This window comes from Miscanthus floridulus, unplaced genomic scaffold (assembly GCF_019320115.1).
Source record: "Miscanthus floridulus cultivar M001 unplaced genomic scaffold, ASM1932011v1 os_2144_1_2, whole genome shotgun sequence".
NCBI lineage: Eukaryota > Viridiplantae > Streptophyta > Magnoliopsida > Poales > Poaceae > Miscanthus > Miscanthus floridulus.
Window position 1 is genome coordinate 13,840 of NW_027098123.1, and position 23,552 is coordinate 37,391.

The window sequence follows — 23,552 nt, forward strand, 5'->3', positions numbered from 1 at the left end:
CTTCGAGCAGGGGCGGCAGGCAGGAGGCAGGGTGGGTCGCTCGGGGACAGGGGCGGCTCGCGGGCGATATTTATCTGATCCTGCGGCGCCATGAGCCGTGGCGCATCACTTCCGCGCCAAGATCGATGGCGCGGCAGAGCCTGCCACGTCACCAGTCAGCGGCCCCGGTCTTCGCCACGTCAGCCTTCTGTGTGGCGCAGCACAAGTATTTCGCCGCGACATGACAATAGACGCGGCAAAAAATGTTAGTTTTGAAGAAAAAAACAGTGTTAGATTTAAAATTAGTTTAAAAAAAGTGTTAAAAAAAATTCGCGCACGACTGCACGGCACGAGTCATGGTCCTCGTCCGTCTAGTTTTGGCCGATAGTGTCCGGCTGTCCGCCTCCGCCTGGTGGCTCGAGCAGTCGAGCCATCGAAGCAGCAGCCGGGACTATGGAGCGCACTGCCAACCCGGGGGACGGACACGATGAGTCACTCAAACAAACACCAGCAGCTCGCTACATCAGGACGACAATACGATGGATAAGTTGGCAGCAGTAAGGCCTTGTTGCCTTGTTGGGATGTGCATGTACGTGTTGAAGTGGAATTGAACTAAATTCTATTCCATTCCACTCCAACACACGTGGATTGAGTTGAATGCATGCATCCAAACAAGGGCTAAAATGGATAGCTCATCTGATCGGCCACATCCAGGAAAATTCCTTCCAGCAACCGTTATACCTTCAACTTTGCAATAGCACTCACAACACAGTTGCTAGCACAAAAGATGTAGCTTCCAGCAGAGGTTAACAAACAAGTCACCAGAGCTCACCGGTGGTGCTGCAATAGAATCACAACTAGCTCTACCAATGTACAAGAACTGAAGGCCTAAATTGCCAAAATCACAAATCTGGACTCTTAAACTAGACAGCTATAAAAGCTACTGGACGAGTTCGATATGGATCTAAGCTATATCAGTAAGCACAAAGCCCTTCCACACTGAATCGCTAAGCTGTACATAGGAGATAGAGCACCACTGCTACACCACAAGTCCGCGACAATCTGGGTCAGAACCTGTTCAGGAAAACTCAAAACAGTCAGCACCCAGCAACTGCACATCCTAAACTAAAAGTCCACATAACACTATTTCCACTTGCAAGTTTATCAAGTTTAACTGCCGCTATCAGCACGGTTATTATCCAATATGCTATATAGAGACATTCTGCTCCTATTGTGGTGACCATGAAACAAAGATTTTGTTCAAGTTTTGGATGCCGTTTTATTTTTTTATAAACGAAAGCACATCCAGCTTTAATTGGCCGTTGTGCAATCGACTTAGTTGGCTATTGTGCTACCTGAAGCTAGCAGTATTGTAATGCAGACTGTGAATAACCAATCAAAACGAAGGGACTACTGATTTGCTCACTAATCAATGCACTCATAACATTAACTATGAGCAAAGTACATAACAGAAACAGTAAGGGCAGACCCAGTGCCGGAGGCTCCCACATGAGTGGGGTCTGGGGAAGGGAAGGCCTAAAAATATTAGAGTTCCAGTCAAGCTCGACAATGCACCCCAGTTAACATGCAAATTAGTCCACAAAATTTTGGTTACTCTGTACTACAATGTAAAGAGGCTACGCAAATAATTAAGGGTCGTTGTGAAATCTTAAGTACCTCAAACTGTATTTGTCTTTTTTCCAGTAAGAATACGGGATATCTGGAGGCCCCTGCTGAAACCTTCATTGAAAAGTACCCTTGTCTGCATTTCTTGAAATCCCGGCAACCAGGACAGCAACGCAACTGGTGCCATAATGAAAGCTCCAAGCAGTATCTCATACAAGCGAGCCACAGAAATAATACTGCTCCACACCACAGTGGACTCAATGAATGGCCGAATTACTTGAGCGATCGAAATCAAGCCCCAACCAGTAGGAATAAATGCCAAAAGACTAGTGAAGATGTCAATGATTTCAAATCTCGTGAACTTCAGAAACAATATCAGCACTAGCACTGCAAGAATGATGACAGCAGTTTGGACAACCCGGTAGTAAAGGTGCTCCTTTGCGGCATACTTGTCTCGAGCATAGGACATTAGGACGAACACACCAAAAATCACAGCCACACATATCCAGGAAAGCAGATAGACAGCAATACTTCTGCTATTGTTGGCTATCTTCAGCTGGTATACAACCCCAAACTGGAAAAAGAAGTACCTGAGATCTAACAGTATTTCCAAAATCTTTCCCCAAAGACCAGTGGTCCGTAGATGATCTTGCTCCTCATACCACCACACTTCCCAGCTCTGCTCAGGCTTAGAAAAGAGACCACCGGGATACCATATCCAGTTCATGAAATCATCAAAATCGTACACTGTTTTCAACCAATCAAAACCAGATGGATTAAAAGCAAATGGAGCCATAATCCATGATACCACCAGAAACCAGCTAGATATATTCATGATTATGTAAACAAGTGTATTCTTGGCAATAACACTGTGCGCAGCATAGACAGTCAATATTATTCCAAGTTCTATTGCCTTTATGAAATGGCTCCTAGCATACAGCCTGTAATTTTCAGCAAAACTCTTGTGCTGCACAACGAAACCACGACCAGTAGCACGGTATTTTGCACCACCATGAAGGATTGTCCGGCCATAGTAATGGCTCTTAGTTCCCATGGAAAATGTGTAGAACACAGATGAAAAATTCATTTGCATTGTGAAAAAATCCCAGATAGCAGGTAGGAAACCTTGTTCAAGAGAGTTTTCTATAATCATTGGCAAGGCAGTGAAGAAGCCAAGCTGTATGATGAACTGCTGATTAAGCACAGTACCCAAGGCTTTGTTGTTTGTTGAATTAGCACTGCCCTGAATACCAGCCTCAAGACCACTGAGAGCTAGATACAGGCGTCCCCAAACAAATGTGTAAACTGTCAAGACCACCAGCATTGTGTTGAAGTAGAACCCTACTGTTGTATAAAACACAGAGAGCATCCGAAAGAAATCCAGTCTATGACCAAGCCTGTATACATCCCTACTAAGGGTCTGCTCACCGTTGCCACTGGAAACCTTTGCTTCAAACATTGATATCTGATTGAGGCCAACATCACGGCCCTTACCAACCTGAATATATTCATGGTGACTAACATTGCCACCACGTAAGGTACAGTTGAAACCAGCAAAGATGTCCTCGCTGATATTGATCACTCTTGATGCCTTACTTATACCACCCCGAGTCAAAAACCAAAGGCGGTCAAATACATCAGGATGCCCATAATGCATCCGAACTTTCAATGGATTAGCTAGGACACGCTGACCAAGGGTAACAAAGCTTGTCTCCTGTGCAGACATGAACCAAGCAAGTGACGAGACTGATCCAGTGAAAACATGTTCCCGAACTCCCAGAAGTGTTGGTTTACTGCTCCCGTGATAATAGTTGTACTGCTCTAACAGGTTACGCATTTTGAGGGCCTCTTCAAAATAATTATCCTGGTTCATGTCAATTGTCTGAACTGCATCACCTCTTGTGAATATGATGGCATGGTTCTGGTTTTCAGGTTTTCCTTCCCCAAGCTTCAGTTCACCTGGTAACCTAATCCGGTATATCTCAACCTCCTTCTGTAAACCCTGGTCAAACTTTACCAAGACAGAATAGTATTGAGTATAGCCTTGGTGATGGACCTCGTCAACATAAGCAACACGGAGTGCCTCATTTTTCTTCATGAGAGTTAAAATATCTTCAGCACGTTGATCTTTAGCAATTTTCTGCTTTCCATATATCTGGCAAGCGACCACGTAGGTGTACTTCATGAGAGCAGCACCATCTTCCTGACCTTTAAACAATTGGCTTACAGTACTGGTTCCTCTGTCCAACCTCCTTTGTGGCTGTCGCCGGAAACCACCATTCATGGGATACACATCATTCTCATGCCTAATTGAACCAAAGGATGCAAGATGTTTTGTCCCCTCCGTGATGTCTACCTCGGAGGCAGTATCAAGAAAAGCAAGCATCTTGAGAGCCCTGTGGTAGTACATCATTCCCCTAACAGTCCGTGCTAAGGTCTGTCCTCTATACGAGGCCCAGAGTCGGAGCTCCTGATATTTCCCAGCCCAAATTTCATTGTCATCAGTCATTCCCTCCCTCTGCATACGTTCTAAAAAGTTTCCCCAATCATCTTCATATATCTTTTGGAGATAAAACAAAATTGAGACACCATCTTCATTCTCACGGCGAAGTTGGTCCTTGTTGTACATCACATCTTCATTGTAGTATGGGGTTAAAACACTGAATGCCATCATCTTCTCAACTGTTGGAGCGCGAGGCATATTCATGAATAGAGAGTTGCTGAAGAAAGTTATACGCCGTCGAGCCTCGGGATTCTTTGGGACATTGTTCATAGAATCCCTGGAGGTGAGAATTGTATGGAGGCGCCTCACCTGTTTGTAGAAGCTAACATCATCATTGCCTGGGCATTTTATGACATCCTCAAAGAGGAGACGGGATTCCTCTAGTGTTGACGGTGCTAGCCTCTCTTGCCTCAGCTGTTCCATATCCTTTTTGTTCTTTGGAAAATCATGAATTGCAAAGACATAAAGAGTCTGCAAGGTATTTACTATCTTGGTCTGATCCTTCTTCTCCTTCAGTAGCAGTTCCACTAAGGTGATTACAGATGAATGGATTTCAGGCAACAGTTCTAGTTTATATTCTTCACAAAATTTCCCATTCTCCATTGCAGCATCAAATGCAAAGAACAGCTGATTGAAAATGATGTGCTCATCAGTTCTATCCTCAATGATCTCCAGCAGTAAGTGACGTATACTGTCATAAGCTTCAATGACAGCACATCGCCTGTACTCATTGTTACATATCCTTGTCCAGTGTGCCCTGTCATCAGCTACTAGCGCTTTTGCCTGACTAAGAGCAAGAAGCAGCTCATTATTTAGCAGGAAGCATGGCCACCGCACCACACGAATTTTCCACACAACTGGTGGTAGCTCAAGAACCTCAACTTCCTTGTCACTAATGATGTCCTCTTCTCTAAATGTCTGAATAATCTCATTCCATATCAGCGCAAACCTCTTAGCTTCCACCTCGTTAGCTTCAATCTTCCTATACGGTCGACCAAAGCCATATCTCAGCTTGATGCGATTGATAGCATCATAAAACTTGCTTCGGAGGCCGCCACGCACAGCATCCAGGTGCTCCTCTGGCATCAGATTGAACTGCATTGCACTTGCGAAGAACTGGAATCTCAAGCGTAGCTGCTCAACACTGCGAATCTCCCCCAGATGTGAGAACAGCCCGATAAGTGCCCCCGTAAGTGATGAGAAGATCGCATACCATATCTGAATATCCATGAGATAAATAAGAACAACTGGAGCCCACAGAAAGATTATAGCAATCCGCTCTGTGTGAGGCATAAACTCAAACCAGTTACGCTTAATGTCATGGAGGCCGCGAATAGTCTTTGTTGGCCCCACCATCGGCCTAATCTGGAGAAAGTAACTGAAGCTGAATTTAGCAGTGAGAAGGCACACCCAGAATGCGGTATACTTGATGTTATCAATGAGGCCCTCCCTCACACCACGTCCAACAAATGTACGGGTCTGGAACCACCAGGTGAGCACATATAGAATTCGCCAATTGGTTTTCTCCAAAAAATTCCGAATCCATGGGACGATGAAGAGCACAAGTGCAAGCACCTGTGGGATGAGAAACACAGCAGCTGCCTCAAGGTAGTTTAACACCCTGGAATTGGCAGAAAAAGACCACCTGCGATCGTGCCACCTCTGATCCCACATTCGAACATAGAGCACAGTAAATGTGATAGTCCACCCAACAGCAACAAGCATTTTGAGCACCATTCGGACAGCGAGCAATATAGTATCTCTCCTCACGAGACTGTATTGTGTGCCTGCATCAAGCACTGCCTGCACAATGCGCAGCGCAGCCCAGGTGATGAACACAGACAGCACCCGGACCTGGATGTCACGGTAGCGAAGGCTATCCCACGGAGTGCGGCCATCCCATGCAACGATCATTGCTGCTTGAAAGAACAGAATGAGCATCACCCATACCCGATCAAAGCTGCGGTACACATTCCAGAACGACCTCTGCTCAACAAAACCAGTCTTGCCAATACGGCCAGGGTTTCCTGGCTGTATAAAGAAGCTCCTGGCTGGTGACAGGGGCCACTGGAGCCGCCTGAAAACTCGGCGGCTCCAGAAGTACTCATTCACGTCATCATAGTTCCTCCAGGCCGAGTGTGGCTTGGTCCCATTCCGGCTGAAGTCCACCTCGGCCTTGAGCACGTCATATATCGGCTTCACAACCTTCTCAAGGAAAGCATCCTCACCGTGCACCGCAGGAATAGATAGCCGCCCTGTCTCGATATCAATCGACTGGTCGATGACATGGTTGAGGTCGAGCGCCATGTAGTGGAAGATGTAGCAGAGGCACTCCGGCATGAACCTCAGATTGGCCGCCTCGCCCCAGATGAGGAGGTACAAAGCGGTGTACAGTAGATCGCGGCGCGTGTCCGGGCCGACCCCCTGACCCTGCGCGACATGGCGTCCGCCGCTGGGCGGCACATGGACGTGCGGCCTCTTGCCGAGGTAGGAGCACCAGGCCTTGTAGTTCTTGAGGAGCTTCCTCCGGATGTCCCGCGCGACGGAGTGGTGGAGTACGTCGGCGGGGTGGTCGGTGGGGAGGGTCCCGCCCTTGCGGAGCTGCGCGTTGGCGAGGAGGAGCACGAGGTGCTCCCGCTGGTTGCGGACGTTGTCGAGCTGGAAGCCGAAGGTGGCACCGAGCCAGTCGAAGAGGTCGGCGCGGAAGGCGTCCCAGGCGCGGGCGAGCGGCGGCGTCGGCAGGTCCGCCGCGTGCGCCAGCGCCGCCACGGCCGCGCGCACCTCCGGGAACTGCAGCGACGGGTGGTCCCCGTTCATCACCACGTCGTGGATCGGGATGATGTTGTACGCCGCAGGCTCCGGGTTTCCCCCACCTCCCGCCGCCGCCGCCGCCGCAGCAGCAGCAGCAGCGGCGGCGCGGCGGTTGCGGAGTAGGCTCATCCCTCACGGCAGCTGCAAAAACGGGGACGGCGTCAGTGCCCAGCCGCAGTGACGAGTGCGGACTGCGAAATCAAAGCCATTATTGGCAGGAGGAGCAGTACATGGGAATTTGGGGGGAGGAGGACTGCGAGGTTGCGGTGACGCGATGCGGCGCTGATGAGGTGGGAATCATGTGATGGGATGAGCCGTTTGCGTTTGTTTGCTTCAGCTTTTCGGGGGGAGTCCAGAGGGCAGCAGCCAGGTACTCGAGTGAAGTGCGATCCGGTCGCGAGGCTGGGTGGGGTTTGGTTCGCTTTGCTTCTGGGGTTTCTAACCAGAAGCCATGGGATTGTAGTGTTTCCGTGCGCTGTACAATATCATTATCTTGGAGCGGAACAATGATGGCGACGATGAACAGATGGTCCGGACGGTGAACAATTTGGAAGTGGGGTTTCACCAATCGTTTCGAGCAGGTTCTGATGCTTGGTCTAGTGGGGATTAGGGGTCGAGGAAAAAGTGATCGAGGTTTGGAAATTCAGGTCGATAAAGTGTGTGGCATGCAGCTGGCGAATCAAAAATAATAAGTCCAGTTATCCTGTTATATTTTTTTATAAATACGATCCAGTAGGTAGTTATAGCACAAATTTTAAAGCACATCAAACGTATAGAAATCTGACAGATTTAGTATCAAAAAAAATATGCCAACAGATTAATATCAAAAGTCTTAAAATAATATTGTAGCGTTTTTGAGAAGTTTTTCTGGCTTCAATTCAATAAAAGGGACTCAAGGCGTGGGAACTTTTGATTAAGGGTGACAAAGAACAAGAACTTTTTAATATGATTGGGGCCATAAGGCATGAGAATCTCTATCTTTTTTTACTCCTACTTTCTGCAACTGGAAACATTTCGCTACATGCCGTTCACGTGCCGTGCCCCCCACTAAAAATGAAAGACTTGGCCGCGAGCACGGTGACTATCATATTCTCTTACTGTCAAAACACCGGAACAAATACAAAAGCGGTGAGCAAGAACAGCACATCGCATCTTGAGGACTTAACAGACCCAAAAGGAACACGGTCGAATAAACTCCAAAAAAATGATCTACTAGTAGGAGTAGCATGAAACTTAAGAGTGACGGCAACACAGAGACCTGAAGCTTTACGACCCGTTTCTGATAACTACGACGGCTTTTGCGACCGGACCTATCTATCATTGTGACACTTGTTCTTGGGCATTATTTATTGCGTTGAAGCTAATGCGCTTCTAATCCCTTCTGTTTCAAGCTCCATACAGACCTTTTTTTGCTTGCCTTTGCCGTTCGTGCGCTGTCAGTTTTTGTGCGCCACTAGAGCATCACTGTATTTCCGTCGAATGCCAAGCTAGGCAAAAGTAGACGGACGACTATTTGGCATTTGCTTGCTTCCAAAAAAAAAGGTCGATCTGTTTCAAACATATTTTGCTTAGAATAAAAGCAGCACCATTTTTTTTCCCGTTCTAATTCTAATACGACGCAGCATGTTTACTTGTTTAGATTCCGTGACGCTGTGACGCTGTCCCCTGAACTATACGCTAACCAGTGGGCGATTGTTTACGCAAGTGGTTGGTACAATGGTAGTCTTGGCACGCAGAGTGGTTCTTGCGTGTGCGTCTCCTGCTAATCTGACGAGCAGCCGCAAGGCAGATACGTACGGAGTAATCCATGCTGGTTTGTATCGTCGCGGGTTCGTGAAGAAGTATCGCTAATTGGTTTGTGTGAGAGAAAAATACAGTTCCAGCTGAAAATTTATGATCGTTTACGACACGTCACAACCAAACGAACAGACTGACTGTCTGTATAGGCGTCTAAATCTAAAATAGGTAGCAGGAGACCAAAATCAGTCCAACAGAGTACTTATACGAGAGACTCATTTTAGGTTGTCTAAGAAGCACAATCCAAATATGAGTATGATCTTTTCTGAAAAACCTATTTACAGAAATGATTCTTTTTTAGGTTCTGTTGTCGGAGAAGATATCGAATAAGTATTAAATTGTTGAAAAAGATATCGAATGAGTATTGAACTATTTACCTGTAGCGCTACTCTAGCATTGAATAAGTTGAGAAGTCGTTGGAAATAGTCGCAGATCGAGCCGCGTGCCGCCGTGGGGCGCTCGTGCTCGGGACAGAGGCGCAGCCACGCGGCGCGGCTCGAGGAATGCGCCAATGGCAAGTGGGGCCCACGCAACCCGCTCGTGGGTGGGCCGCAGCGACCAGACCACTTGACTCGCTCCGCCCGCTATCCCCGTCTGACGCTTTTTGGCCCGCTCCTCAGCGCATGCGGATTAGATCAGCAACCGGTACCGTCTTAAGAGACTGATCGGCGGGCCAGGCATCGCGACGTGGGCCCGTTGCTCAGTGGGAATCTAGGTCGACGCGGTGGTGAGCGTGAGTCCGACACCGGGGGAATGGCAGCGTAGGCTAGCGACATCCCCGGGACGGCGATACTGCGATGGCAACCAAGGAGCGTATTCACGGAATTGCCACTGAGATTGCTCGGATTCTTTTTGTTTTATCCTCCTCCCCACCCAAAACTAACCTCGGAACCTGACCAAAATACTCGAGCTAACGACGATCTAGAGAAACAGCAAAATATAGGAGATGATTTTCAGATAAGTGAGGAGAGAATTCTCACCGGAAGAATCGATCGACCACCGCCGCCCCGGCGAGGAGGCGGTGCTTCGCCTCTCGTTGCGAACCCGCGGCCTGCGTGCGGTCCTGCCGCTCGATCTTTTCCACAGCTGATGAGCTGACTGGACGGAGAAATGGAAATCTCAAATCTGAGTACGGGCAAACGGCGCTGGAGGAGATTTGGCGGTGGAAACGGAATGGACTCACCCCCAATCCTTTCGAATAGGCGTTAGGTTTCCTCGGCTCCTCGAGTCCTCGTCCTAGCTCGGTTCTCTGCTCGCCGCTTGGCCCCTCCTGCCCCCCGTTAAGCTCACTTGAGACGGGAACGAGTAAATATGCCTTTTATGCTCTTTTTCTTCACGTTTCGCTTTTTTTTTTTGGGACGAGTAAATATGCCTTTTTTCTTTTCTTGCCGGACTAAAAGCAACGTCAAGAAAGTCTTTATATCCTCCCTAATTATTAGCAACCGAGATTTTGATTAAAGAAATACTATATTTTTTAACAATTTCTTTATTTAGTTATGCAAATATAGCTATATTCCATTCTAGATTTGTCGTAAATGAGAGATTGGTCTCTTCTCTTTTTTAGCACTGGTGGACTCATTATTACAGAGGAAGAAGGAGAGGGGCCTTCGGCAGGGGCGGATTAGTGCCGGCTCCGCCAGGGCTCGAGCCCTCGCTACCGCCGACGGCTCGAACGCCCATAGGTCACGGAAGGACTAATTACACTATGCAATGTTGTTTTTGCTAGAGGATATTGATTTGCTTGTGATTTAGACACCATAACTATTAAGATAATCGTTTCGAAGAGTAGAGGGCAAAGAGGAGTTAAAAGTGACCATTATGCCCCCTAGCTATTCTACCAATAGTTTTCCAAGAAAATATAAATAGCTTCTGCATATGATGTAGAATGAACAAAAGTTCTAAACATTTGTTATATATTCTCATATTTTGAAACTTAAAATTTAGGATTTTAAAATGGCTTTAGACATTGATATGATCTATACCAAAGTCATTTGAAAATTAAGAATTCTGAACTTGAAAGATGAGAAAATAAAGTAAATTTTTAGGACTCTAAATGACTTCATAAAAAAAATATCAACTACAGTGTTATAGATTGCATTGATAATTACTCCCTCTGTTCTAAATTATAAGTCGCTTTAATTTTTTTGGTACATCAATTTTGCTATGTATCTAGACATATATTACATCTAGATACATAGCAAAATAGATGTACCAAATAAGTCAAAGCGACTTATAATTTGAAACCGATGGAGTACAACTTTGCGAAGACCATGTCAATATTTAAGGTCATTCTAAAATTCTAAATTTTTAATATCAAACTCCAAGAACTTAAAAAGATCTTTTCACACTCTAAATTGTTTCAAATCAAAACCTTATCACTACAGACTTGTAGATCTTATTGATGTTTGCAATTTCGATATAAAGTTTGTTTTCATCTAACTTCATATCCAAAGGTTATGAATTTTGTTAAACAACTGTTGAGAGTTTGGATAAAATAGCAGAGGCACAATGGTTATTTTTATTATAAGGCGTTTTGATTTTTCTAGATACATTTATGTTATTATGTATCTAGTGTATATCTAAGTACATAATAAAAGCAGTGTATCTAGAAAGTTAAAATATCTTATATAATTTTATAATTTGGAATGGGGAAGTATTATTTTAATAGCTATAGTGTCTAAAAACTATCATAATTAAAAATTATCGTCTAGCAAAGACAACATTAACTAAAAGTGCTCTCTAGCAAAGATAATATTGTTGAAAAATATTCTTTAACAAAAACAATGTTAAATAGTGACCATCATAAGTTCAACGTCCTATGACAAAGTTACTTCTAAGAAAATGATCGGTATTATCTAAGTGCATAAAAAAGCTATACAGAGCTGTAGTTGGATCTAGGGATCCAAGAGGCCCTTATAGAACTGCGATGGAAACAAAATTTAGCGGCAGGCGAGCTAAAGTTGACGGGCAACAGTTGTTCACATCATCGACTGACACATGACACGCTACAAAAATGTCAGGATGCCTGCCGGTAATTGGCTTCGAATATATACATATCTGAACAGCCCAATTGGCACGATACGTTCGTAGTACACTTGCTGCACCAGTTACATGAAAAAATCACAATTATATGTATATAGTACAGATAAGCAGTACACGGCATCAGCACAATTTATTTAGCTGCATGATAACAGTCGTAAGTCAGATAACTGACACCAAGCAGCGTGCCCAAACTGGATCCAATCACCACGCACGTGGGGGTGGTGCTCCCGACCCTGCTTCGTTCAGCCTGTCGAGCAGGGTGTTGAAATCCATCGGCTGGCCACTCTCGGCCATCCTTTGGGTGACGTTCAGCACCTGGTCCCTAGGGTATCCCATGGTGATCGCCTTCTCCATCATTTCTCCGTAGGGATGGCCACGCATCATATGCGACCCCGGATGGCTCATGCCGACTCCACCTGGGGGCATCTGCTGCGGCTGGACTGCCGGGGGTCTGCTTGGTGGGTAAGCATAACCTGTGTTGTAGCCTTGCGGATTGCCCTGTGCCGCATACTGTGGAGGGCCAGCATAGGACCCTTTGCTTGGAGGTGGCCCAAAGGAGCCCTGACTTGAAGGTGGTAGCTGGTGCCTTTGCATGTTGTGCTGCAGCGATGGCTGAGATGGTGGGATGCCAGGCCCTCCATACGAATATGGCGGTTCAGAACGACTGGCACCTGATGGAGCAGCAGTGCTGTATCGTCCTTGCATAGCCACATTGCCAGGAAGAGTTTCAGGGGTGGGATTCAATGGCTGGTGGGGTGGATAATGAGGGTAGTTTGGTGGGGTTTGAGGTCTCATCTGAGTTTGCACAGGAGGATGTTGTGGTTGCATTGCCTGAGGAAGCTGTGGGCTAGATTGCTGTGGTTGCACTGATGGAGGAGGATACTGTTGAGCATTGGATTGGGGCTGCTGTACTGGTTGCGGTGGAAACTGCTGCACATTGGATAACTGGGGCTGCTGTGCGGGTGGAGGAAACGGCTGTGAGAAAGTCTGTTGTGTCTGGGCCACCGGTGCAGGAGTTCGCTGGGAGGATTGCTGGTGCCACTGCTGCTGGTAAGGAGGGTAAGGCTGTGGCTGTGTTTGATTTCCGGCCTGAGGTGGTTGGGATGGAGCATGGACTGGAACATCTTGTGCTGGGGGTCTTGCTGGTAAGTATTGCACTTCTGGTTGCAATTGTTGCCCCTGTGTGTCCTGGATACCTGGAGCTTGGCGCTGTGGGTAGTAGACGATGGCTTGGCTAAGAACATAGCGGTCCTGCTGTGGCACAGGAGGGGTAGGGGCTGATTGTTGCACATGTTGATCCTTGTACTGTTGGACTGATTCAGAAGCTCTAGGTGCAAGTGATGGCAGGTTCACCTGATGAGGCAAAACAAGAGCCAATTGCTGGTTTGATGTATCAGGGTTTTCTTCAAGCTTCTTTTGCTCAGGAATAGATGGTGTTGGTACATCTTCCTTCTTTTTAGATGTATCCTGTGTAAGTTGAAATTTGGCCAATTCCTTCTGAGCTTCAGCTAACTCCTGTTTGTCCCTAAGAATTTGGATAGACCTGTGTACCTGCATCATTTTTCTCAGTAGAGTTAATAACTTATAAATAGAGAACATGTCAATCCAATACTCAAAGATCTGTCAAATACATAAACATAAATGCAACATAGATGTTGAAATTGGACAATAAAATTAGATGATCAACCAAAAGAAAAGGATAGAATCTCCAAATTTGGATCTGGTCAGGTCTTGTTAGAGAATTTATAAATAGAACATGATACAGAACCAGTAGCAACTTGTATGCTCCAGCGGTCCAGCCTATATCTACCCAACTTGTATGCTCCAGCAGTCCAGCCTACACCTACCAATTCATATACAAAGGACTGTCGTCAACCATGGTTTAGGAAGGGGGCCTACATGAGACATAAGTGTACAACAGTCAACAGACAATGAGGCTGGATTGCCTGAGGGGAAAGTAGACCATAGGACCTCCATGTATGTTCTGTCTGGTAGTCCACATGAATTGTCCTTAAGATGTTCCCCAGGAGAGAAAAAATACTCAGGTGCAAAAGCTTCATGCTGAGATACAGGTATACTGAAACTTCAAGATACAATCATGCATTTTTGGGATGCACAGGTGACAGGCCCCTATGGGTTCTCCCATCATAATGACTGTTCCCAGCAATGTCATTTCTATGCAGACCAATCAACAAGACCTCATTTGTGAAAGTGCCCTCTGAATTAAAGCATGCCATGGTACCACGGCATTGGTTTACGAGTGGGCATGATGTGTAGTTTGTTTAAACTACACATCATGGTTATAACTATAATAAACAAAACCATGCTGTGTAATTTGTTTAAACTACACACCATGGTTGTAACTATAATAAACAAAAGCAATATGAGCTGAAAATTCTTCATAGAAGTACCACATATAAAAACACAGCATAACAACAAGAGTATATCTGAATGACTAAGCTAACACTTCTCTATATTAAGTACCTTTTACAACTACTCAACTTACTATTTATACTGAATGACAATATCCAACACACATGACACATAACATATCTGAATAGAAAGTATCAGAATGTTCTGATCCTGGTGTAACAAGAATTCTAGTGAGATGGTTTCATCTAGGGAAATTATCATAGTACGATAATGATATCGATGAGTATATAACATGATCATAGTATTGATACTAGATTCATTCATTCATAAGAATGCAGAGACAGATAGCGTGGGAGTAATGTGGAAGCATCATCTACTCTGAAACAGAATCTTGCTCAAAGCACTTTACTTACTTCATGTAAATGTTTCTCAAGAGACTTCAATCTATGGTCAGTCTCATTACGAAGCACATCGCTTCGAAGTTCACCTATGGATCTCTCAAGCTTATAGCAATAAATCTCCAGTTGTGAAAGCCGACTAGTGATTCCCTCAAGAGTGCGTAGCAAATTATCAGCATACTTTTTCATGCATTTCTCAACAGCAGAAAGCACATCCTCCTTGCCATAACTTTCTTGTTCATAAGGTTTCACGAATGGCCTCCCCAATCTGCTGTCATGAAAATCCTGTTGCAAAAGCACAGAGAGGGCTGAGAATAATGAATACAAGGCAAACATAATCATCACAAGCACAGACCAGAGGGATCAAAAGCAGCCAATTCACCAATTCATATGAAGACATTGAGCCAGGTAGCCAGCCCAACCAGAAAATAGAGCTGTGTGGATATATGCACAGAATGCAATTGACCCAGACTTCCAGAGCATTTAATACAACAGTATGCACATAATATCAAGGCAACAGCCCTTTGGAAAAGAACCATCCTAAAAGTTACAACAATGCACCTTATAAAGCACAAAGCCTTGGTACATACGGATTTATTTTTCCTAGTTCATCAAAAAATAGAAACATTGGATATTTCCTAAAACTATAACCTCAAAAGTTCCAAGCTTGCAACCTAGCATCGAGACTTTTCGAGAGAACAATAGCCTCTGCAGGGTCTGAAAGATAAGTATGACAAAACTATAAAAAATAATGCAATCCACATTCAAGGGATGCAGCGTCATGTTTCCATAAGCATACACCTATTTCCTCAACACACTTCAGGCAACAAACATGGTCACCATCAATCATTGTCTCACAATGGGACTATTCGACATGTGGAAAGACCAAAAGGGTAAATATCATAGCAGCTCCTGTTTAAAACAGCATGGCTCTGATGTCACGAGAGCAATAACATACAAAGTAGTTCAGTTTAAACCGAACATGAAGTGAAAAAGTTGTCTGTCTGTTGGCTAAATTGCAAACCCAATGATCCTGATCAGTGATCACAAGAAGGGCCAAGTCAATAGGCCCTGATAATCTGAAAGCATTGCAGATAGCCAGATATATACCATGTAAAACATGCTATGCCAAAAACTAGACTGACGCGATTTTGCACAAAAGGTAATTCATAAAAACTATGAAAAGTCATTTAAGAATAACGAAGGCAGTAGATGAGTCAGAAAATTAAGCCATACATAGATTACACGTAAACCAACAAAACGTTCCATCTGAATCAGTTAAATAAGAAAGTGAACTTGTTTAGGTCAGTTTCATTTGTCCTGGTTAGAAATTACCGATCCAGCATACAAAATATACCAAACCATAGAGCCAAAAATCGACCCCAAGACAACGCGCCGAACCAATTGACTAGTGCTCGCTGTAGGGACAGATCAGAGAAGGAAAAGGGAAGTGGATTAAGCGGACGGGCACCTTGTCGGCCGGATCGGGGCGCTTGGGCTCGGATGGGGCGGCGAAGTCATCGTAGGAGCAGAGCACGTCGTCGGCGCCGAAGTCAAAGCTGCGGGATCCGCCGCCGGAGCCGCGGCCCGAGGGGGCGCCGGGGACGGACATCGCGGGGCTAGGGTTTTGCCCGGGCGGCAGCCGGCAGGTTGAGCGTCTTGCTTGTGTGGAGGAAAAGGGAAAGGGGTTGTTTCGTGATACGGAGGCGAGGGCAGGGGGAGGGGGAGGGGGACGGGGACGGGGAAAGATGAGGAACAGAGGAGGAAGAGAGATCAGTGTGAACGAATAAGGATTACGTCTTGACGGTTTGGCCTGTGCCGCCGGGGTGTTAATTAAGGCCTGTAGCTACAGTAGCGTTTTGTTTTTATTTAGTAATAATTATCCAATTGTTGACTAATTAGGCTCAAAACGTTCGTCTCGTAAAGTACAATCAAACTGTGCAATTAGTTTTTGATTTCGTCAACATTTAGTACTCCATGCATGTACCGCAAGTTTGATGTGACGGTGAATCTTTTTTTTTTATAGTGCCAAATTCAAGAATTGAGGGAACTAAACATGACCTAAGCAAAGGCTTCTCACCGTCTCGGTTGGGACGAAAATTCCGGGCTTGTTTTAAACTAGTGGAAAACACGGGCCCTAGCGCGCGAGGGTTAAGGACCATGGTGAGATTTATTCGTGCGCGCATTTAGAATTAGCAGTCAAATCTATGGGCAAAAGATGAGTGTCCAGTGCTCCATGATAATAGCATCAGGACGAGGAAGTCAACATGCCCATGTCGTGGATGAGTTTATACATCGTCCAGAGCAATTATATATAAATTATTTATTACTGAGTAATAGGGAGTAATCCTGCTTCTGAAGTACTTTGGTAATAGCAAATGTTGTTGGAAGATACAACTATTGCAGACAGTGGTTCCTGGAGGACCTGCATATTTGGATTTTTCATTTGCTGATGTTGAGGAGTTGGAGACATAGTGTTTTGAAGAATCCTACCCGCATACTCATTTATTACCGTAAAAGGAGTAACACACCCTAAGGGCACCTGGATATATAATAAATAAGAAAGTAAAACACATTAGCAAGTATTTTAAGGAAAAAAGTACTCATTTAGATTCGTAATAAAACCAGCATGCACCTGAGCTCAAGTAATCTCGGCACCGGAAAGAAAAAAAAATAGATTAACTTATGTTTGTGTGTTCAACCAATTAAATAGTAATAAGAAACTTAGTCATTTGGAGAAGGCTTCACTACAAACCTTTTGTTTTAACTATGAAGTAAAACCTGCAACGACCGAATGAATAGCACACTATTGGTAAAGATAGAGATTTATACATAAAAAATATATGAGTTTCTGACGGCGATGAGGTTTATATTCTGACAATCCAAATAACAAAGTTGATGTTCTGAGAATCTAACGAAGCTGATGTTCAGAAAAGAAATGGAACATAGCGGCATCATATTTTTGTGGATAATTGGTTTATGTAAGATCAATGTAGAAATAAATCACTACGATAAAAGCCTAGACATTTGGTTCTAACCATACAATATGTTGAAATTACTGTATCTTCCAAAAAATAAACCTCTATGGACTCACATAAATTGAAACGTATTCCTAGCCCCTGGGTTTTCCTTGTGTCGTTACCCAAAATGCAGTGCCCCTATAGGTGGCTTTTATTTGAGAAGGGGAAGAGGAAGATGGAAGGGAGAGCAACAATTTTAACATGGGTTACCAGGAGGGAAAATCGTCAGAAAGAAAATTAGACAAGAAAAAATAGAATGTGTGGAAAAAGGGAGCAAGAAGAAAACAACGGATCATCCATCAACCCACTAAAAGAGAGAAATTTTTTTGTTTGCCTCTTTGCTTATCCTTTTATTAAATATAAATTACAAAAACCATAGACCGCTCTGAGTCGCTCACATCACAAGGGCCAGGTAGGGTATTTAGAAAGCAAGAGTCTTGATAGTCGATACATACTTGCATAGGAACAAGAGTCTTGATAGTCGATACATACTTGCACAGGCGGGCATGCCGATGACAACAATAAAAAAACCTCAGCTACAGAGAGCCAACATTCAGACATAAATAACTTACAGTTCAGTAATATGATTCTGTAGATAACATTTTATCGTCCCATAAATTAGTAGAAGCATCAGTAATATCGCTTGAACTACTTCAGTAGTACTTTTCAGCGAACGAACAATATTTTGCTCTCACAACAGATCAGCATAAGCATCAGCATAAGCCAAATTTCAGCGAAACGAACAATTCATGTCTCGATAGAATTATAAGTCTATTTGCAAGTGTATATATATTTTTAAAATACATTTACCTGTATATGAGAATGCGTGTGAAAGAGTACCGGATGTCTGCTATGATGCTGTCAGCTCTGAACCTTAAATACTTCAGCCCTGTTGCAATGCATACGGGCCGGGTTTTCTCCCAGGAGGTTTAAAAGAAAATATAAGAATATGGACAATAATGAGATTGAAAAAAAAGATAATCAAAAGAACTACTGTAAAATGCCGATAGAAGACTATCAGCACGCTCTCTTGGGTTAAAAATTACCACGCGAAAAAGTTAGCTTTGTATTGTCATATGCAAATGTATCACCGAGACAAACAAAAACTAAATCACATAATGTGATTCAGAGTAATAAAAAAATTTAGGATTCAGATTTGAGCATTCGATCGATGGTTCAATAGGGACAGTCTATAATACATCAATTTAAACACCAAGTATACAATAGTATTCCTCGCTACAGATGCTTTGTAGAACAGCTTGAACAATATGAATTTAGAGCAGGTAGTTACCCTAAGCTTAGAGGCGCCATATGATCATTGCAACAGAAACTGACATGATTTTCAATTGGGTCAACCATGAATAATCCATGGTTTTTTGCTGCTAGAACACTAAATCTAACCCAAAAAGGGAAACTAAATTTCATATATTTTGTGAATGGTTATAGGTATGGGAGTTTTAATACTAAATTTAACCCAAAAAAGAAAACTAAATTTCATATTATAGTGGATGATAATAGGGATGAGAGTTTTACCATTAATTTCATATTTTCACTTTCTTCGGTGCTCTCTTTGTTGGCAAACAGTCCAGTTCTCTCTTTCAGCAATAAGAATCGAACCCATGGCCATTTGCTTCATTTTATATAAGGTTCAGATGACCTGGTGAGCAGGAAGAACTGTAGATGGCAAGGCTGCATGTATAGAACAATATTTGTGAACATTTAGCAAATTGAAAGGTGATATGGAAGCGTTAGTTGTGACTATTATACCAATTAGAGATAAAAGAGTATGGTTAAAACATTGAAGTACTATCTCTAGAATACATGATGAAGCAGCTTAGGGACTTAGACTAAAGAACTGAAATATCTAGAATCCTGAGAACAAATCAGAGTGCCTGCAGCGAGCATAAATCTATTCAAATTTGACTGATGATAAAACGCTAAATGATAAGCAACCCATTTTTACTGTGCAAAACACAAGGGTAAATAAACATTATATTAAAGAAAAATTTAACTCTCTCCATCCTCCATTTGCAGCCAACAAAATTGTGACATGAATTATTTGAGGCCATTTAATTTAGGAGAAATTCTATTTAACTGTTCATAGTATTCTGAAAATATTTTTAGCATAGCTGGCAGGTGCCTGCCTTTTCAGAACATCTACACTCTGATGATGGCATTCCAAATGCTTGATTCTCTCCGTCCTCCATTTACAGCCAACAAAATTGTAGCAAGAATTATTTCGGGACATTTAATTTAGGAGGAAATCAATTCAACTGTTTATAGTTTGTTGAAAACATTTTTAGCATAGCTGGCAGGTGTATGTCTTCTGAGAACATCTACTCTCTAAGAATTATGCACACCTCACTATTTCTTCCAGCAAAGCAATATCAAATTCCAATATCTAAACAAATAAGACCAAATATGCATGACTATCTAAAAATTCACTGGAGTGAGTCAAATATAATTGAAATTAGAGCAAAGAATAGAGGAAGAAAGTATGTAACAAGATTGTGATACGATGGCTCCAAGCAACATTGCTCTATTTAGATCAGCTAACTAAAATATCACAGAGGTTTAGCGATGACCATAATTTTTTCCTTAACCTGTAAAAAGAAACACTTCTTTGACAACTCTAGACCACGGAAGAGCAATATTCTATTTCTTGCATACTCATCAAAGTTTCTTGTTTTTGGGGACGCAAACTATTTGATTTCTGAACTATGTGGACTATTGAACTCTAGACCTCATAAGTACAACAAAGTATGAGTATCAGGTTTTACTGCCATATAAATCTACCTCACTGGAACCTAGCAAAGGTACACATTGCTTTATTTCTGGTAGCATCACAATAATGCATTCAGGGCGATTTTTATTTTTAACATTTTTTTGTAAATTAATTTTAAATCTAACATAGCTTTTTCTTCCAAAACTAACATTTTTTGCCACACCTATGGCCATAGCGCGGTGAAACACCTGTGCCGCACCATGTATGGTGGCACGGCGGTAGGATGACGTGGCAACGACCGAGGCTGCTGACCGGTGACGTGGCAGGGCCTGCTGCGCCACCGATCTTGGCGCGGCAGTGCCACGCCATCCCTCACTGCACGTCACTCCTAGTATATATATCGCCCACGAGCCGCCCTCCCTCTGTCTGCCTGGCCGCACGCGCCTACCGCCGCCCACCTGGCCACCTGCCGCACGCACGCACGCACGCCTGCCTACACGTGACCGTCGCGCCCACCCGCGCTTGCCGGCTGCCGCGCCCGCCCGCCCGCCTTCGCGCCTGCCCGCCTGCCTTAACTAATTATTTAGTTAGAAGTATGTTTAACATGTATATTTTTGTTGCTATAAGTGTTTGTTACATTATTTGAGTTTCAATACAAATGATTATATTTTTCATTAATTTGCATTGTTTCAACTGATGTTTAATTTGAACCATTTTATTAGATGGAAGACATGTTTCAAGAGCAGTTATGGCGAAAATAGGGTCATCCTAGAGAATTGTACCCCGACGAGTCTAAAAAAGATGTCCCCGTCTCTCCTGACCTCCCTGTCCCTAACTGTGACTGTGGTCGTCCGACCGACGTGTTTCAATCGAGATATCCAGACACAGCGGCTCGTTGCTTCTACACATGCAGTCATTTTAATGTAAGTAATTATTTTTGTATGTTTTTTTCTTCATTTATATTACTAGGTTATTAATATTTTATTGGAATTTTGTTGTGTAGGCCCATAAAAGGTGTTTTTTCTTTCAGTGGATCGACAGTGCAGATAAGTTTGACCTTAGGTACCTCCTTTTCGACGATTGGTGGAGAGGACGACATCCACGAGAGCACTTCAAGCGGTGGGTTCTGCCTCCCCCTAACCCCCTCCAATGATGGCTAAGGAGAAGCAATTAGTCATAGTTAGATGACTCAAGGAACCTCCTCTGTGCGATTGTGGAGATCTAGCTGTGATAAACTCTGAGAATACGTTGGAGTTTGTGTGTCCAAACAAGCATGAAGTAAGTGCAAAGTGTATGTGTTGAAATGTTGAGCTATATATATTCATGTACTAATGTCACCTTATTTAGGTGTTTTCAATGGCGAAATGCCGTTTCAAGGAGTGGTTGTATGGTCCTAAGAACCAATGGCCGGAAGAATCGCTAAAGGCAAAGCAAAAGAAGAAATAAAGGTTAATTTACAAAGCACCTCCAGTCAAGTGCGAATGTGGTGTTAAATCCAACTACGGTCTAGTCCCTTTGGAGCTTAGAATAGGCCATTATTGTGGTCATATGATTGACTATGATGAGGTTGGTTATTTTTGTGGTAAACATGAAATCGTATTTTGTTTCTTTTGCTAAGACATATATGATATAATTTTTTGTTTGAATAGAGCACTAGGAAATGCATATGAGAATGTTATGATGGTCAAGCTAAGTTCTTGGATGAACTAAAGGGGAAGCAAGTAATTGCACGAAAGAGGGGATATGGACCTGACTACGTCAACCTATTCATTAAACATCAGAAAGACAAGATACGTGAGTTTGCTAGACAACGCGGTATTTGTAACCCGATCGATGTTAGGCTTGACAAATGGGGATTGGAGAGACAGATGACGTTAGAGGAGGAGAGGGCAAGGAAGGAGGCAAGGGAGGAGACAAGAGTATAGATGCAGGTCTTAAACGAGCATGTTGTTGCATTATGTGCCAGTGAGTGCTTGAAAGCCTTTTTTCGTTGTCTGGTTTTAAATGTAATATAATCGCGTTGCTAACTGATTGCATTTTATACATAAAGGGATTGGATGCAGCGAGGAACATGCTGCAGAGGTGGCTTATGCAAGGTATGAGGAAAAGAAGTTAGATAAGCACAGAACATGAGCTGGTCGCACCATTGAATTACCAATTGTGTTGTCTGATGAGGGGGACGAGGATAAGGACAACACTGGTAGACTGAGTGTGCTCATCACTTTAGTAGAGGTAGGCCTATAGGCAGAGGAGGATGAGGACGACACTGGTAGACTGAGCGAGCTCATCGCTCTAGTAGAGGTGGGCTTGCAGGCGAAGGACGTTGAGGACGACACTAGCAGATTGAGCGAGCTCATCGCTCTAGCAGAGGTGGGCTTGTAGGTAGAGGAGGATGACGACGCGTTCTTCACTCAGACCATAGAGGCCATAGATGAAGCCGATGCCGCTTACTATAGGTGAAAGGTAGATCAGGGTAATGCAAGTGACCCTAGCCACAGCAACATGGTTGTGGTAGAGGATTGATACTCATACAACAAGTTGCTTACTCAGTATGTTTCTGACTGAGGATTTTTTAATTGCGCCATTTGTTAGTTCCATGCTTTATTAATGATCAATGTAGCTATGTACTAGAACTTTCATTGTGTTGTCTTGTTTTTCATATGAACTATTGATATATTGTACCCATGTATCATGTACTCAGATTACCCATGGTCGATCTTAAGTGACCCCATTCGTTTGTTACCCTCCAACCTATCTGTTTGTCGCTCTCCAAGTTTTTTTAATAATAGCGAATATGTTGAGAATTTCTAAAATGAACAAAATCGATGCGTCAACCCAAAGCCTAGGTTATGTCTGTGTCTAGGTTCTACAGCACCATACCCCACGTTGTGGCAGTGACGCGCCATGGCCCACGGCGTGGCAGGACCTAGACACAGACAGAAGCCGACCAGCCTCAGTTGCAAATGAACGTGAGTTGTTGTTGGTGCTGTAAATAGTAACAAGTGCTGCCACGACCGTGCGCAAGTTGAAACAAATATGAAGCAAATAAATGGAGTTCATACACAAGTTGACAAGTTGACACATAACATTTTCATTGGTTCATGAGTCTACAAGTTTCAGACGACAATATCCGTTCGACATAAGTTCGACATAACCAACTAAGTCAAAGGAGTGTAAGGATCCCTCGAACGTCTCTTGGAAACCTCGTTATCATACTCCACCTCAAGAAGGGGTACATCTGGTGCGGCGTGGGAGGGGCCATCCTATTACAAATTGAT

The 23,552-nt window shown here is 43.7% G+C and overlaps 2 protein-coding genes and 1 non-coding gene across 4 annotated transcripts; all 3 read right to left on the minus strand.

Moving 5' to 3' along the window:
* Positions 1 to 663: 663 nt before the first annotated feature.
* Positions 664 to 9,996, minus strand: LOC136534652 (callose synthase 11-like). Of its 2 annotated transcripts, XM_066527046.1 has the most exons (4): positions 9,900 to 9,996; positions 9,697 to 9,814; positions 1,657 to 7,060; positions 664 to 1,053 (listed from the first exon to the last, which is right to left on the minus strand). In XM_066527046.1, exon 3 carries the CDS (start codon positions 7,046 to 7,048, stop codon positions 1,658 to 1,660), a length of 5,391 nt encoding a protein of 1,796 aa, XP_066383143.1. In that variant the 5' UTR covers positions 7,049 to 7,060; positions 9,697 to 9,814; positions 9,900 to 9,996; the 3' UTR covers positions 664 to 1,053; position 1,657. The 2 variants fall into 2 exon arrangements, with proteins under 2 accessions (XP_066383143.1, XP_066383144.1); XM_066527047.1 differs by lacking the exons at positions 9,697 to 9,814; positions 9,900 to 9,996 and having other exon boundaries at positions 1,657 to 7,114.
* Positions 3,949 to 4,029, minus strand: LOC136534653 (small nucleolar RNA J33). Its single transcript, XR_010778774.1, has one exon. It is a non-coding gene; the product is annotated as a small nucleolar RNA J33 (small nucleolar RNA).
* A 1,734-nt stretch (positions 9,997 to 11,730) lies between the features above and the next one.
* On the minus strand, positions 11,731 to 16,253 carry LOC136534651 (uncharacterized). Its single transcript, XM_066527045.1, has 3 exons — positions 16,001 to 16,253; positions 14,545 to 14,814; positions 11,731 to 13,309 (listed from the first exon to the last, which is right to left on the minus strand). Exons 1-3 carry the CDS (start codon positions 16,139 to 16,141, stop codon positions 11,960 to 11,962), a joined length of 1,761 nt encoding a protein of 586 aa, XP_066383142.1. The 5' UTR covers positions 16,142 to 16,253; the 3' UTR covers positions 11,731 to 11,959.
* Positions 16,254 to 23,552: the final 7,299 nt, after the last annotated feature.